The 17,884-nt window shown below is 47.9% G+C and overlaps 1 protein-coding gene across 1 annotated transcript in view; it reads right to left on the bottom strand.

Moving 5' to 3' along the window:
* The window catches only part of DIP2B (disco interacting protein 2 homolog B), a 63,735-nt gene extending 46,678 nt beyond the window's left edge, over nt 1-17,057 (bottom strand). Inside the window, exon 1 of the mRNA XM_054002048.1 lies at nt 16,976-17,057. Coding sequence (XP_053858023.1) covers nt 16,976-17,057 — 82 coding nt within the window. The remainder of the gene's footprint in view (nt 1-16,975) is intronic.
* Nucleotides 17,058-17,884: the final 827 nt, after the last annotated feature.

The following is a 17,884-nucleotide window of genomic DNA, read 5'->3' as shown; positions in this document are numbered from 1 at the left end:
AGGTGAGACACATATCCCACACCCTTCCTGCCCTGGTTTTCCCTAGGAGCCAGTACCAAGGGTTTATTTATGAGGATGTTACTCCCATTCCATAGAAAAAGCAGCAGACAAAGTGGTGGCTGCTCAAGAGAGCAAATACGTTTGTTTCTCCTAAAGCACTGAAATCTGGAACAGAACCCCGAGCCACTGCACTCCCAAGTGCTCACTCGAGGACAGTCACTATTAAACAGGATTAGTCACCAGAGCAGGATCCCACTACTTAAAGGCAAAGCAATACAATTATTAAACTTTTACCAGCCTCCAATTAGTGTGCGACACCTGTAATTTGACTGGCGGAGACTCCCACCAAATTCCCAACGCGTTCCTGACGGAGGCAGCAGCAGCTCCGGGAGCTGCACAGAGGTTTCCTACTCATTCCCTTCAAGCCTGACTAGTGGGAACCAAAACACTTTGTTCAACACCCTTAAACCTGCTCTGCACACCCCCATCCCAAGCAGGATTCTGTATCCTGGGACAGGGAGGATGCCCCACAGAGCAGGACAGCTCCTCCACACAGCCAGCAGGCCAGCTTTCCTGCTCTCAACAGCACAAGCCATTCAAGCTGGCTACGAGCCTGGGAAACCAGATTTAAATAGACAGAGCAGAAGAAAAATGTCCTGCACAGCATGGCATGAGCAGCAGATTCCAGGCCCTGCGCTCAGTCCGGGCTGTGTGAAGCTTTCAGTTGTGTTTACATCAGCATCCACGGCTCCTTAAAGAATGGCACTGCTAAGGAAACCCTGTTGGCACGTCACCAGCAGGCCTAAAAAACCCCATTATCCTGTCAAGATCCTTCTCTTTACAAGAAGGATCACGCGAGGGGCGACTTCTGTTCAGGGCTCTTTGGGCAGAGTCAACGTCTGCTCCAGCAGAGCTTTGTTCCTGCTGCAGAGCAGGATGTGGCAAGATCCTGCTCATGTGAAAGCCTTTAAGCTGCGTGGAAGATCAAAATAATGAGGCAAACTTGAGAGAAAAGAGAACCCAACAACCCAGCCGCACTCTGCAAACCCACCCCAAAGTCACTGAGCTCGGCTGCTTCAGGGCAGAAGAGACTTTTCTCCCAGCACACCCATTCCTCCTAATTAATAAAGCACATTAATTGTTCTTTTAAATGAATCACATTCGGTTTTTGGTGCAAAGTGGCCCTTTTACCTAGAAGAAAATATCCTTTTACCATAAAGAGAAAGAACAGTCAATTTACTGCCCTTGTTACAAGGATATTGTGATATCACCCTGGTATTTCTGTTGTTCCAATCACTAACATCCTCACACATGGAATTTTCTTCTATCTGTACCTCACCATCAAAACATATTTTCACAAAACTAGGAGGACATATATCCCTTCCACACTGACATCAGTGGACCTTGAACCAAAATAAACAGGCCCAAAAGTAAAAAAGATCTTATTCACCAGCCATCTCCAAATCCACAGCTACTTCTGACAGAGAATTTTCCTCCCGTTGCCTCTCTCAGGGTGCAATATCTCCTCTTCCAATTTAAATAAACTGATTTCTCAAATGTCTCACTTGTAGAGGGAAGGAAGTATGGAGACATCAGCAGGATTATTTAAGAGCACACAGTCAGCAACTTGACAAAAACTAGAAGAACGCAAACAAAAGGTGTTCTCACGTGCTGAAAGGCAACCAGACCCGTCCCCATGTCCTGCACTCTTCATTTGACCAGAATATCATGACTTTGGAAAAGAAAGAACTTTATGTCTAATAAGAGGCAAAAATTCCATGGTGCATTTGCACTAACAAGGTGCAATCCTTCCAAGATCAAACGTACTGTAAAAAGGGGTCCAAAATGATGAAATATTTACACAAACTTCTACCCACATAACAGCAGTATGAACAGATTTCAGCCCTAACCAAATAAAAGCTGGACGTTGTCACCAAAACACTGCTTGGCACTGGAAAAGTAAGAACTGCTGCTTCTGTTTTTTGGTTAAGATTATGGGGAAGTTACTCACAGAACAAGACGAGCTTCTTAAAAGTATTTCAGTGATAAATCAAAACAGATAAACCCTACTTCCATACCATAAGCGAATCCAAACGTTTTCTCCAGTTGTCCTCACATACACCACCACAGGAAGCAGCCTGAAAAATCTGCTAAAAGCCTTAAGAAGCCTAAATTAAATATTCATACTCTGAAAATGATGAAGCCAGCACGAAACCCAGAGTCTCCTTCGCCACTCCAGCTCTGTGTAGCCCAGAGCAAGAGATGAAAGATTTCCTGCAATGGGTGATGCTGAGCTGGAATCTCCATGAAGGAGAAGGACACTGCCTTTGGGAGTTCAGGGTTGAGTTTTGTCACTTGGGGATTTTCCTGAGATGCTCCCTTACCTCTCTGTTACCTAACAGAGAACTACCCCCATTTCCTCCAATTTAAGGATCCCTGGTTGGTCAGGTTTTAATAATAACCTGAAAAGATTTGTTGAAAGCTCCTAAAAAGTCATGTAATTGAATGATGACATCAATTACTTAATTTTAATGAGAGTGAGATCATATTTTAATTTTCCATTCTGCATTAAATTCCAAGCAAAGGTGACTGTGCAGTTTCTCTCAGCAATAGCCAATGTCCCTCCAAGGTGGAAGCAGAATTACTTTCAATAACAAACTAAACTTTATTGCCTTATTTCTCATTAGCACTTAATTCTACAGAATTAGCTTGGGTTTATTACTATGCAAAAAGACAGGTAAATCCTCCAACTCACTCCTTGAAAACAGAAGCCCAGCTTTGAACTCTCTGGTTCTCACAACAGGAAAAAATCCTGCCAGCTAAATTCTCTCTAGGCACGGACAGAGCAGAATTCAATACACAACTCTAAAATATCCAAGGAAAAAACCCAAACCTAAAAAAAAAAAAGGACAAAATTTAACAAATGCAAGACCTGGAAAAGCAAGGTAAGAGTTGCAGAGGGTATGGAATTAGACTTGTCAGTCGTTTGTGGGGAGCCCGAGGTGTTCAGCTCCACATCACCCCGATGAAAAAGGCAGGATGGAGGCCACGGATGGACACAGGTGCATGGGGCAAAGCTGCTGCTTCTGCTCCACATGGGACCCTGGCAGAGCTCCTGGACATCTGCGGCCTAATTCCACCTCTCTTTAGGCTGCTAAGGAAGGCAGGGACATCCCAGGCCCTTCCCTCTCCATCACTGCAGGAGCCCCACCTCTTCCAAACCTGGAGATCCCACAGAACACGGTGGTTTGCCTGACTCCACCTCTTCCAAACCTGGAGATCCCACAGAACACGGTGGTTTGCCTGACTCCACCTCTTCCAAACCTGGAGATTCCACAGAACACAGTGGTTTGCCTGACTCCACCTCTTCCAAACCTGGAGACCCTACAGAACACGGTTATTTGCCTGACTCCACCTCTTCCAAACCTGGAGATCCTACAGAACACTGGTTTGCCCATCTGAGGATCACCCTAATTGCAGCCTTGCCCCACTGACCTACAACCCATTCCAGCATCCACTTGCTCTGTCTTGCTCCAGTCTATTCCACACCATCCCCACCCCTGGAAGTGTCCAAGGCCAGTCTGGACAGGGCTTGGAGCAACCAGGGAGAGTGGAAGGTGTCCATGGCAGCAGGGTGGAATGAGATGAGCTTTAAGGTCCCTTCCAACCCAAACCATTGCATGATTCCAGTTCACTTCCTACTTGGTCTCTCAACCTCACTTTAATATGAGTTCCTCCACCACAGTCTGTGTGACCTTTCCAGCCTCACCACCGAAGAGATGAAAATTCAACATTCCCTTTTATTTCTGCTAGAAATGACAACATAAAAACTACTTGGACAGGAACCATCTGCTCCTGTGCCTAATGGAGCCATAATCACAGGATAACAACCATTCCACAGAATATTCCACTGTTTATAAAACCAGGGTGTCAATGTAATAATATTAATGGGGAGCTGCTTGTGTCTTTTGGATAAAATATGATATTCACAGCAGGCTTTGCTTTCAGCTGCAAGCACCACAGCCTTTTACAGCAAAGCAAAGCACCACAGACAGCACTCACAATTAGGGGGTGGAGGGGCAGGAAGGGCTAAGGACGTGTTGACAGTAATAATTTAAGATGAGATATTCTGCCAAGAAAGAGAAACTAAAGGATTAACAACCAAATAGAAAATCTGCAATTAAGCAAAAAACCTCTGAAAGAGAAGGACTGCGGACACAGCTCCGGGTTGGATCCTTGCCCTCCAATTTGCTCTCCAAGACTTCTCTGCTGACTCCATGTGTTTCACAGAAGTAAAATTCATGCCACGCCACGTAACAGTCTCTCAAGAGAAATGATGATGTTTGGGAAATAAAACAACCACTTCTCTCCAACATCGCTTGCACAACAGGATTATTTCTTTCTTAGCACTGGGATTCTACAAGCACAACACAGAACTGTATAAAAAACGCAGAAACAAAATAAATTCCTTGGAGAATCCCAGCTGAGATCTTCCTACCAGACACAGCACTGACCTGCAGTGACAGCCAGTCTGAGCATCCATAAAAACACCTGCAGGCTGCAGTACCTCAGATGGACCCAGGAAACTCTGGAGAGCTGTTTCCTCTAGCCCTAATTCTGCTGGAGGAAGACACAACAAAATTCCTCCTAGGCCTGCCAGGTCACAGGCAGGTGGCCTCCAATTCCATGAAAACACACAACCACACAGAAGCCACAAATGCAGGATGTGCTCACGACCCAACACTGCGGTCACAACTCCCTGAAGTGTGATACCTGAATCAGTTGTGCTGTGCACAGGGCAGGATTGAATATTTCATGTTAAAAGCTTTAAAAAGAGGAACAAAAAAAAAAAAAACCAAAAAAACCTTGGCCTAGAAGTGCAGGCTGTCAAAATCAACCCCTCAACTGACAGACAGTGCTGAGAAGCCTGGCATGACAGCCATAAATCACTCCAAAATCTTCTTTTCATGCAGAGGAAAAGGAACAGTAAAGATCCGAACATGAAATCTTGCCCATTTTTAATTTGCTTGGTTGCACTTGTTTAAAATTGACGTTTATTTTGATACTTGAGCTTGTCTCTCTTTATTTCTGCATGCAGCAATAAGGAATTGAGAATGAGGAATTTATCACATGGAGAAAGCAGTACATCCCAGAGGCACCCATCCCCACAGCCAAGGCAGCCTGACCAGTGGAGACATGTCCTGCCCTGGGAGCAGAGGGAAGTCACGTGTGGGCCCAGATGTTCCAGAGGGGACCAGTTCCACGCAGAAGATCCTTCCCCATGGTCTGGTTTCAATGGATGGGGTCAGTGCTCTCCTGCCAGAGCCACAGGAGGAAAATCCTGAGAATTCAACACAAGATCTTCAAACTCAGACACCAACAAAGCCTCGGGAGCTAATGGACACTGACATGAAGTGTGTGATCACTTCCAAGCCTTCACCTCCCTCCCAGAGAGGCCAAGGAAGGCCCTGGGGATGCAGCAGTGTCCAAACGGACTCAGGTTTCATTTAATCTCTAACAAAGGCTTGGAGCAATTGGCACATTGCCCGGCCTTGCTGCCTTCTTCCTCTTCAGATGTGCTTCCATCCACAGATAAGGAGAGGTGGCTTTGAATTCACACCCTGCACAATCAGAGGCAAAGGACAGCACAGGAAACCCAAGTCAGCTTTTCCCCTCGGCGAGGGAACTCCCTGGAACAGCCAGCACAGTCCTTCTCGTCGGCGTGCCCAACACAATGTCACAGGAGACAGCAGACAATGTGCTCAGAGCTCCACCATTAACTGGTTTAGTGAGTTAAGACACGGATCTGTCTGCAGCTGCTCGGGGCAGAATGTGCTGAAGGAGCAGAAATGCACCTTTCAACTAAGAATCCATGAAACAGCTTCAAACGTTCTCTTTGAATGGTGGAAACAATCCAACAACTGCAAGCTTATCCCAGTGTGACAGCACCTCTTGGGGACTTCTTGTCACACTTCACCCACAGAAAACTATTCTGAAATAGCTCTTCCTGACAGCAGAATTATAGAAAAAACAGCTCTGACATTTCCTAGGTTTCTCTACTTCAATAGTTCCCTTCCTTCTCCCTTTCTAGGACTATTTTACAGACTCCTCTCCTGGTGTCAAGGATTCCACTGCAATACTGTGAATTTCTTTGCACCTGCATCCAAACCCAGGAGCAGCTGCACCAGCACAGCCCCAGGGCTGCCACTGCAGGGTGGGAGCACCAGAAAGCCACACACACACTCCTGGCTGCACCAGGGTCAGATCCTCCACAACCTGAAGCCAAAGTCAACTCTCAGAGAAGACTATTTTCTCCTCCTCCAGTTCTCCAGCCAACTCTCTTCTCTTATCCTTCTGCCCAAATCATTGTGCCTCTGCTGGAAGAGGAATCTGCAGGGCTGTACAACATCTCTGTGTTCACACCACTTCACTTGGTCTGTCATTTTAAACATTCCCAGGAAGGTCTTCTGTCATTTTAAACAAGAGAACATAAACAAGTAATTACTTTTCTAGGAGAAGAGGCCAAGTTCTGGCATCCTGGAGAACTTTTTTATGACCATCATCCCCTTATTTTGTGTCTCCCTCCCTTGTGCTTTGCTGAATCCAATAAAATATCTGAAAGGTGAGAAAGAAAAAACATCACCTTTGCTGCAGACTCAACGTTGATGAGTGTGAGCCTCCATAAATACATCCCTGAGAGCTGCCAGTATGTAAACCTTGATTTCCATTTGTCTTTTCCCATCGGGTTCAACACCAGAAGTCACCTCCACATCCCACAGGGAAGTGAACGGGTTGAACACCATCAGCTGTGCCACTGCACACTGAGAGCTGAGCAGGATCCCTACAGGAGTGGGAATCCTGCAGGGAAGGATTGTGGTGTGTAGGACAAATCTCTGCGACCCCCTTGTGCCAGAGGATCCCATTTCCCAGGACAAAGCCCCAAGGAGAGCAGGCAGTACAGGAGAACAGTGCAAAGCAAAAATCCAAACCCCGACCTCTGGTACTAACACTTCAAAATCAGCAACAGCCACAGGTAACAAGGGACATTTCAGCCTCCCCTGTACAGGAGCTACAACAGAAGAATTGGAATCAGAGGAGGCAGGGAGAAAAAAGGCCCAAATGTTCTTTTTTTCTTAAAGTCACACCTGGAAAAACAGCTTTGTTCAGATTTATTAAAAATCAGCTTATCCACCATAAAAGAGAGGAGACCCACACCATGAGGTGAGTAATTATCCCCCAAGACACAGGACAGGAATCACAGGAACATCAGGTATGACTTAGCTGGATCCAAATGCTTTTCCTTACAGCTTCCATGCTACAAGCAGCTACTTCTAAAAGTGTTTTACCAAAGCTCTGCCCAATGAACAAGGACTTGATACACAAGAGGCATAGGGTAATTACATCTTCCTGTTTGCTCTTCTTGCCAGAGATTTTTTTGAAGGCCTACTGCAAAAAGAATTGCCTTGAAAGCCTTGCAAGGCAACACCAGCTCCAAGGTTATAGATTTTTCTGATTTTGGGGAAATATGAGAGCAAATTAACTCAGGTCTCCGTGCTTCTGGTTAAAACGACTAAAACAATGTTCTCAAGTCCTTAACTCTAATGGCAACTGGCCCTACACAATTTTTACATGCTGCAATTTTAAAACAGGACTTAACAAGTAAAGTGTATCAAATACAGGAATAACTACACAGAAATGTTTGCTCAAGGTTTCTAGGTGTGGCTGCAGCCAAGACATTAATAGGATTATTTATATCTGACTCATTTGCTTCGCCTTCATCCACAATTCTCCCTATTTGGGACTCAGTAATTGACTTCTTTCTGCACCACACGACTTTTTAAAATCAGGACATCTTCAAGGAGGACTTGGAAAATTTAAAGCAGAGAGGAGAAATCCCACAAATACAGCGGGTTTACATCTTGTTCAACCAAACCTGAGCATCACCATCATGGAAAAGCTTCCTGAACACGCAGCACGGTGAGACATCCACTCCCCGGTAATCAGACTGCACATGTCACAGTGTGAGTGACAACATCCCCTCAGCCACAGAGGGTCTGATGTCCCCTGCTCTGTGTCCGAGCTGCTCACCTCACCCCTGTGCATCTCCCCCTCTTCCTGCTTGGGAACTCAAAATAACAATACTTCCCCCTTTTCACTGCGGCAACTTCCAGCCCCAAATTGCGTAAGAATGGAGGTTTTCATTCCAATTACAATAAGAATTGTTCTTTTTTTAATCCACAAGGGATCACTTAAGGTTTCTGCCCTAAGAATAAACACAGGTCTCAGTCTCAAAAAACATTTGCACGAGCACTTGAGCACTTGGCCATTTGGAGATCTCCTTTTTCTAACACAAGGGGCTTCAGTCTCACATTCAGTATTTTGCCAGGATTGACACAGAAGCCCAAGAAAACTGTCTCAAAATAATTTATCATTTGGTTCTTTCACTGCTCATGAAACACAGTGAAAAGTTTGGTATTTTCTTAAGAAATACAGCTTAGATTCCTAAAGGTTTCATGCCGTGCCCTCTCCAGTTTGCCAAAGTTCACGGCTTTTGGCGGAGCGGCGGCACCTGAGCTCCCCGAGATGGAAAGAGTGAGGTGCCAAGAGGAGAGAGCAGCCTGAGCCAACGCTGCTGCCAAAGGCTTTGTTATGAAACCTGGGGTGCAGCTCCTGAGGACACACAACAGAACAGAGGTGCTTTTCTCCAGCCTGGAGATGCAGCACACCTGAAGCAAACTTCTCCCCTTTCCTCATCACACACCACGAGCAGCCCTGCAGATGCCATCAGGATCTTGCTCCAACACCCCATGGGACTCTCAGCAATTTCCTGAATGCCAGAAATGGAGCACCTTTAATAGGCATTTTCCACTTGTATTCAATTAAGGGGAAAAAAAAAAGGCTGCACAGTTTAATAACTGCAGATCTGTTTATTCTCTACCAGCACCGCAGAGGATCAGGGACTTTCATCTCCCGCTCGGATCACCTGACTCCCTGACCCCACTCTCCATCACAGGGTGAACAATCACAGCCTGGAATTTGCCATGTCACTTCCCAGCTCCTTGGAGGAACTCTCCTTGTCCTCACCCCAGTGACAATGCACATTGTGAGCAGGAATGGCCAGCACTCGCCTTCCTCACACCACGGCCCAGAGTGACCTTGGACAACTGCTAACCCTGCTCTTACCTCTTGCTAGAAAGGGAGCACAAAACTTCAAAGCCTCCTTCCCCTCCTCGGGGCTTCTTTTGGCTGGTCAGCTCCTCTCTGGGATCAGAGAGAAGTGCACACTTAAAATGACAGGGAAAATTGATGCTAGAGATGCAAGCACCAGGCAGAGCAAGCAAGGTGTATCAGGCCACCCCTGATGTACCCTGCTGCTGCTGCTCTCAGGGAGCAAATCACAGCATTTCCAGAAAACGTGCTTCAAGCTGAAATGGCTCCTCGCAGGTTAATTAGCACCCAAAATGATGAGCTGATGCATTAAAGGAAACACAAACCTCCTTCAAGCACGTCCTCACCTGACAGCCCTTTCTGGAATCACACACAGGGACAGGGCCTGAAACCAAATCTTCTAGCCCTCGACCTTTTCTGCTGTCTCACTCCCTCTTTGATCACATCCTTCCAATTTATGGCAAACCAAGTGTCCCATCAGAACTTACTTTGCTCATATGTGCCAAACCTAGAACTTCCAAAATCTCCCCTGGCTTGTCCTACACACGCAGCATCGGGTGTGTGTCGGGTGTTCCCCTCCGTGAAGGGGATAAAGCAGAACCTCCTCCAAAAGTTACCTGTGCTGCTCTCAGAGAAATGAATTATAAACCTGTATTAGAGGAACACCAGTGTTGTTATTCCCAAGTAAATTTCTCAATTTCAGCAGTGAGCTGAAATCCAGGAACACAAACACTGACTCATCTTTGCAGTTTACGCTTTATCTCCAATAAAAGGCTCGCTTGTCCAACTCCTTTAGGACTAAGCCACAGGAACATCTCTCCTAAGAGCAAAAGACAGGAAAAACATCCCAAACAAATCTTTTCCACTGCTGCACTTTAGACCTGATGTTTGACATTAGTCCTGATCCCAGAGGCAAAATGGGAGCTCTCCATGCACTCAGTCACCCAGCTCCCACGGCTACAGCCATCCTAAATGGAATGCATTATTCCTGCATTAAAACATATGTTTTTCAAGGCAGCCAGCCATCCGGCTGTTCCGAGGGAGATTACAGAAGACCTAATTTTATCAGGCAGGGATACAATTCTCCTGGTTGTTTTTGCTCCCTAGGGACATGGAGCTGGTGAAAGCAGGTTGCCTGACTGCTGGGGAACAATTCCGAGAGGCTCCGTCACCGATCACTCAGGCAGGAACTGGAATCCTGGGTCCATAAAATGTATTAATGGATGCCCTGTAGGCTCTGTGGGCTCCTATCCCATCCCTGTGGAATTCAGAGGCCAGGAAGACCTAGTTTGCATCAGCAATTCTCAAGTCAACAAGAATTAGAAAGAGTTTATGTTGGCAGAGAAGTGCTAAAACTTTTTAGGGTTTTTTTTTTTTATTTTCTTTTTCTTTTTATCAGCTTAAATTACACTAAATAAAACAAGGTGATTGCTCACAGCAAGGAAAGTTATGTTACTATTACATTACTATCTTTGGTATAAACTCAGTGTAACTTAAACTTACGTCCTGCCTATGTTTACTTCAAGTGGTGTTTCACAAACTCTCTGCTTTGAAGTTTGAAAAGAACACAAACTGATGGAAACAGGCATTTTACTCCAAATATCAGGCAAGAGTAACAACGCAGTACATGATTCAAGATGAGAAATACAGGTGTGAGGCTTCTCCCAAGGCTTTTCATGACATGCAATGGGAAAATTCGTGTAGCAGATGGAATGCTGCTGCCTGCAGAGCATCCGTTAGCTATAAATCACTGTTTCCTCACACATGGTGCAAATGTAAGAGTCTTCCATTCTAATTAATAGAACGAGACATCCTGGCCTGATGACTCGTCCCTGGTTTCACAAGCTCTCCAAAAAAATTTTGGATTGAATCAGCCTCAACAGAAAGAAACGCTTCAATTCCTCTCTCTATGAATCGATGTCCAAAAAAGCAACTGAGCAACTCACTGAGAGATTCAGGAAATGCTTTTTATAACTGAGACGCACGGTTTAAAGAAAACCGTCCTAAGAAATTATCTGCACATTGTATTTGAAAGAAATGCAAACAGGAACTCTCCAACTTCTGCCCATCCCTCGGGAATGCTCACCATGAGTTCACTCTTTGGCTCCTGAAACTTGCCACTGAATAAACATGATAAATCCAGCGAACAGAAAACTTCATGACAAACACTAATCAGAGAGAGGGAATCAGGAAGGAACCATCACCCTTTCCACAACATCACCAGTGAACCAGAAACACGGGGGGTGCTCCACATTCCCTTCCCTGTGGAGCTCCAAGGATTGCTGCACGTTGGGAAGAGCAGCAGCTCTGTGCAGCTCCTCTGCCACCCATCACATTTCCTACTCAATATTTCATGCTACAGCATTTAAAATAGCAAACTGGAGATCAGTTATCTAGGACACCACAGCAAACTCCAAATGCGGCTTTAGCGCAGCTGTGCCAGGCCAACAGGTCTGGTGAACACTGCCAGCCTGAGCAGGCAGCTGAAATGGCAAATATCACCCATCCTGGAAGCACTAACAGTCATAAAATCCACCTGGGAACCTTTGCTACCAGATGTCCTCTCCACCCAGATGAACAAACTGGTTTTAACTCCAGCAAAGCTTCACAGGAGCAACCAGGGAGGACGTGCAGGACTCTCTTTAAAGCCTCTAATTTCCTCCTCTCCCCAAGGCAAAGGGTCAGAGCTGCAGCTTTGAAAAAGAGCCCCAAACTCTCTCCTCATTTCCTAAGTATAAAAGGGACAACGCAAAAATATGCACATTCTTTAACCTTCCTGGTTATTTTTTGTTATTCCAGTCTGGATGCTCCAAAAACCTTCCTCCCCTTCTCCATGTTTACACGCTTCAATCATGCACCAACAGAAAACCCAACTCCCACTCACAGTAGCCAAAATATTTCATCCAGTATTTGTGTTTAACTCCCTCTCTCCAAACCATTAATCACTTAAATCATTCTGCTTTGACCATCTGCAGAGCAGAAATCTGTGATCATCTCGTGGACCTTCTGTTTGCTGCACTGGTGACAGATCTGGTACTTTGCTCCTCTCGGTCACGACTGGAGCTGGATTTCCTCTTCCTGTGACACAGACGCTGCACGGAATCCATGTGCTCCATGCTTACATCACTTTTTCCTGGGCTGTGAAGCTAAAGAAATTACAATTTCATCCACAGTGAAAGCACAGGAGGGATCTTTATTGGGATCTTTGCAGAGCCAGCCAAGGCTGGATGATCCCTGGGCGAGCACAGCCAGCTCCCTGTGACAGCTCCAGGAGGGTTTTAGGCATTTCAAAGCTCCCAAGCTGTACCTGCACACAGAGACTGCGTCAAAGCCCTGCACAGATTTCTCAGCAGATTTGGGACCCATCTGCTGCCAGTCCTGCAGGTAAATTAAGGAAGCAACATTAAAGCTTTCCCAGTGCTGGTTTTGCCTAATGCAAGACTTGTGGGTGAGATGCTGCATAAATGCACAAAAACCACCTGTAAGTCCTGTTAGCTACAGGCTGATCAGATCCAACTTGCTTATGTTTATAAAGCTCTTCTTCAAATTTTCTGTGCTTTGCCCACAGTTCCTCCCCGAGAGGGGGAAGAAACTGAAGTGAAACCTTTCTGCTCACTCAGCACAATCCATACAGCCAGTCCCTACTCAGACAATTACTTCCTTTGACTGTAATTTAAATTCTGTGCTTCAGCTGCTTAATCTATAAAAAAGGCCCTCACCTACTTTGACAGGCGCCTGGCAATCAAAGATTGCAACCTGAAACACACAATTTTTCAAAGATCAGAGAAATACCCTGATTCTGTAAGAAATGTTCAAGCCAAACAAAATAAAGGCTCTACCCACTTGCTTGAGTCAACATGTTTTCTTCCAGTAAGGTTCTATCCTATTTGGCTGGCCTTCAGTCCTGAGTTTCCACCGTTTTGCTGATACTCCTTTTTCCATACATGCCACCATCCTTCTGTTTCCTCAGCTTCTGAAAATCCTCACACAAAGCTTTGCTGTGCCTCAGCTCTCCAGTGAGAGACAATCAGCTTTCAAAGGAACAAACCCAGGTGCACGGAGCCGTTCACAGAAACACCCACCCAGAATCACAAAGCAGACAGCAAACGTGTGTTTAGCTAGGAAAGCAAAGAGAAACCAGCTCCTTCTGCCCACTAGGCAGGAGGGAGTAACCCTGTCACAGAAGCCAGAAGTGGCTGAAATGACCTCCAAGGTCTGAGCTGCTCACAGGAGCTCCTGGTTACTACGAGGTGGAATTCCCTGCCCTTCCCTGGATAGCTGGGTACCTCCAGCTGGTGTTTGCTCCACTGGCACCTCTTTACTAGTTAGAAACATCAGGCAAGACACAAACGCCAGCAGCCAAATCAGCTCTTTACGTGGGTGTTTAACCCCTGCAGAGCCAGGCTGGGCCCTGCAGTGGGGTTCTCCTGCTGTCACAGGCAGAGCTCTCACCTCCAGGAGAGCACACTTCCCCACACAGGCAGTACAAGAGCCACAAAACGTGTCCTGCGTGGAACAAATCCTCTGAACGTGCCTAATTAGAGCCTTTGAGTCTGGATATTCCAGCGTTTCCCAGCTCCATTAACAGCTGGGATGAGGTTGATGTGAGAGGAGCTGCTGGAATGTTTCACCCAAGGTGTAAAAACACCCAAGCCCAGGGGTGAAGTGCTTTAATATTAACGTTTTTCACCGAATATGAGATGAACTCAGACATTCACCTCATTCTGGGCACCCTTCAGCACACAGTGAGAACATTCTAAGGAACAGCATCGTGTGGTGGATCTGAAGTCACCTTCACTCAGTGCTGCAGCTCAGCCCAAAGGTGAGACTGAGCTGCCACACTCACAGATGTGTGAAAATGGGGGGAAAGTTAAAGCTAAATAAAGTTAATATCCCCAGCACTTTCACTCATCAAACAGAAACAGATGTAAATACAAAGACAGCCCTTCCCATCATTAGTGATGCATAATGTGGGTGTTACTGACAGATGAAGAAAAGCACCAGAAAGAAAAATATCCCAAAAGTGAAAAAAAGAAGGAAAACATGAGTAATGAGCAGGTTCCAGGTCTCCCACAGCTCCATGACCCAATTCTCAGCTGATATATTGTTACTTGAACATTCTTCCTCAGAGGTATCAACACTAATCCCTTCTGTGAGGCAGTGGAAGCTCTCCCTAAGTTTAGACTCAGGTTTAAATGCCCTTCACATTGACAGAAGACAATGAATTCTTATGCACACTTAGAAATGAATGAGTTGGTCTCAAATCCATCGCCAAGGCCCAAGACACAGAGTGAGATGCAATTTCTGTTGATTAATGGACAATTCATGTTTCCTGAAACATGTCCCACTCCTTTGCTCAGACATTTCCACTGCAGCCAGGGATGGGATGACTGTTATTCTGCACTGACCACAAGGCTCAGAAAGGAATAATCCAGAGGTATAATTAGTCCTGTTGCTCCGCCTGCACAGATTGCTCCTTAAGAAACTCTCATGGCTCACCATTGCAAACTCTTGATTTCTATTTCCAGCATACATTAAAGTAATCCTGCTCCACTTTGCATCCTGCTCGCTGACGCAGCACCTTTCACAACCACAACGCCAGATAAGGTTTTAATACTCTATTTCCCCCTGTTTTGTTATAAATTCTCTACTCTGTGGTGGTTAGTAGTAGCAAATGCCTGGGTGAAATTCACTGCAAGGCTCAGCACACTCCCAGCCCCTGGAGCCAGGTACTCCACACTGTCCATCAAAGACAGAGCCATCTCCAGCTCCTGCTGTCAGGGACCCTGGGCTACTCCCAGCAGCTGCAGCTCCTCTCCTCTCCCAAAAACGAGGTGTTCCTATGCAAAAAACCTGACAGAAATATTCACACAGCCAACAGTCAGAGACAATCGAAGCTGCAACAAGGGGGTGGCAAAAAAAGGAGCAACAACTGAGCAGTGGCACATGGAGCCCTGCTGCCATTTTTAATAAAATGCTTCTATTCAATATTGTTTACTGTCAACAGCCCATGGTTATATTCAGCTGAACAATGCACACACAGGCCTCAAAATCCCTCAGCTTAAGCCTCAAACTAGGGCGTATTTTTCAAGAACTCCACAATGACATTACCTCACTCCCCCTTCCCACAGCTCAGTTATCTCAGCAACAACATCCCCTGAAATATGTTCTCAAGAGTTTGGAGACACAGTCACCCAGAATTCCCTGTACTCGTGGGCTTTTTTGACAGAAAAAGTGATTTGCACAAACAAATCCCTGATATACATATTAAGAAATCCAAGTATTAAACTCACAATGGGGCAGTGGATTTAATATTCAGAGAATTACTTACATAACCCACAAAACTTCACTCTGTAGCACCAAAGTTGAAGCTACTGGAGCAGCTTGTTAAAGATTAGTGGGATGTCACAGCAGCCAGTCCAGTAACAGAGCTCATTTATTTTTAAGTTTGCAGTACAATCTATCACAGGGTCAAATCATAACGGGCTTTCAGTGCCACAAGAAACAAACCTCAGAAAATCCAAGCAAACGCTTGAAACATTTAACAAATTCTTTTAAAAACCCATTTAATGTCACGTTTTGAGCAACGCCGCCATTCCTCATTCTTTGTTATCACGCAGTCCCCAAAAGCAAACACTAGATAAAGTTTTATCACTTTAGTTAAATGTCTGCAGCAAGTTTATCTGGAGAAGAGTTAACAAAAGCCCCAGCCAGCCAACATCAGGGGTTTAGCTGTGTTAGGAAAGCAGTGCCATGGCCTTTTCTGCTGGCAAAGCCTTGAGTGCCAGTGTGGGCAGCGGGGGCTGACAGCCCCCAGCTCACCCTGGGAGCGAATTCCTGATCTCCAAAGAGTCAATAAGTCTCTTTTATGCACTCTAAGCTCTGGGATAAACAGAGCAAGATGTGCCTGCAACTTGATTTTTCTTAATTTTTAATGCTAAGAGAGACATGGATGATCCTTGTAGGGTCCCTTGCAGCTCAGGATATTCTGATTCTCTGGTTATTCCAGCCATGCAGTGAACCCTCCTGAGAAGCCACCTGATTTTGGCATCAAGTTCCATAGCGTGATGGGGGCAGGAAAATTAAAATTATGCAAATCTGAGCTACCTGCTCTGCAACCTTCCCCCTCCGCCTCAGCTCCATCCCTCGCCCTCCGGCTTCACAAGGGAGATTCACAACAAAGCTGTACCCAGAGCAGCATTTTAAACGCTGGGGAACAAAGACAAACCCATGCAAAAAAGGAAACAACAACAACAACAACAACAAAAAACAACCCAGCAAAAAGCGCATGCTCTGAACCGATTATGGCAAAAGAACTTATTCAGAAAGTGGGAATAACACAGGGTTTGCCGTCATTATTGTGCCCGGAGTTCCTGCGACTCCCCCGCCCCACAACTGCCTGTCCCGGGGTCTCTCACTCCCACTCGGCATCCTCGGCTCGGGAGCTACGGAAAAGAGGCCACAAGGAAAAAAAACACTCCCGAGGGGGGGACGGGGGGGTCAGGTCACCCACCCCAGACAGGTGAGGGCCCCTCCGGGGGTTCTCCCCGCCATTCCTCGGGGGTCCCCCGCACCGAGGATGCTCCCAGCGCTCCTTCCCCTCAGACACAACCCCAGCCCCGGTCGGGCCCTTCCTTCCTTCCTCCCCCGGTCCTCTCACACAGAGCCCGGAGCCTCGTTCACCGCACCCCGGCCACTCCCGACCCCCTCTCGCACCCCGCCACCCCCGGCCCCTCACACGGAGGCTCCGCGGCGCCCCGCGGGCAGGGCCGGGCCGGCCGGGCTCCGGGGGGGGTTCCTCACTCACCTTCCGAGAGCTCCAGCTCCAGCTCGGCCAGCTGCTCGCGGACCTCGCGGGGCAGCGAGGACACGGCCGCGGGCTCGGCCATGGCGGCGGGCGGGCTCCGGGCGCGGGTCCGGCGGGGCTCAGCGGCCGCGGGGCGCGGGGGGAGCGGGAGCGGCCGCAGCCTCCGCCATGGCTGAGCCCGGCGCCGCCGGCACGTGACCGCGCGGCGCGCGCGCCCCGGGCCCCGCTGCGCCCCCGCGCGGCCCCGCCCCGCGCTGCAGCCGCCCCGCGCGCGCTCCCGCTCCCGGAGCGGCTCCCGGCCCTGGGAGCGATCCCGGTCCTGGGAGAGATCCCGGTCCTGGGAGAGATCCCGGTCCCCGTGCGGCACCCGGCCTTGGGAGCGATCCCGGTCCTGGGAGAGATCCCGGTCCTGGGAGAGATCCCGGTCCTGGGAGAGATCCCGGTCCCCGTGCGGTTCCCGGTCCTGGGAGAGATCCCGGTCCCCGTGCGGCTCCCGGCCTTGGGAGCGATCCCGGTCCTGGGAGAGATCCCGGTCCCCGTGCGGCTCCCGGCCTTGGGAGCGATCCCGGTCCTGGGAGAGATCCCGGTCCTGGGAGAGATCCCGGTCCTGGGAGAGATCCCGTTCCCGGTGCGGCTCCCGGTCCTGGGAGAGATCCCGGTCCTGGGAGAGATCCCGCTCCCGGTGCGGCTCCCGGCCCTGGGAGAGATCCCGGTCCCCGTGCGGCTCCCGGTCCTGGGAGCGATCCCGGTCCCCGTGCGGCTCCCGGTCCTGAGCGCGCTGCCGGTCCCGGTTCAGCTCCCGGCTGTGGGAGAGACCCCGGTTCCGGTTCTGATCCTGGCCCTGGGAGCGATCCCGGTCCTGGTTCGGCGCCCAGCTCTGGGAGCAATCCCGGTTCCGGTTCTGATCCC

Source organism: Vidua macroura, chromosome 34 (assembly GCF_024509145.1).
Source record: "Vidua macroura isolate BioBank_ID:100142 chromosome 34, ASM2450914v1, whole genome shotgun sequence".
NCBI classification, from domain to species: Eukaryota; Metazoa; Chordata; class Aves; order Passeriformes; family Viduidae; genus Vidua; species Vidua macroura.
This window is presented reverse-complemented; position numbering and strand designations above follow the sequence as displayed.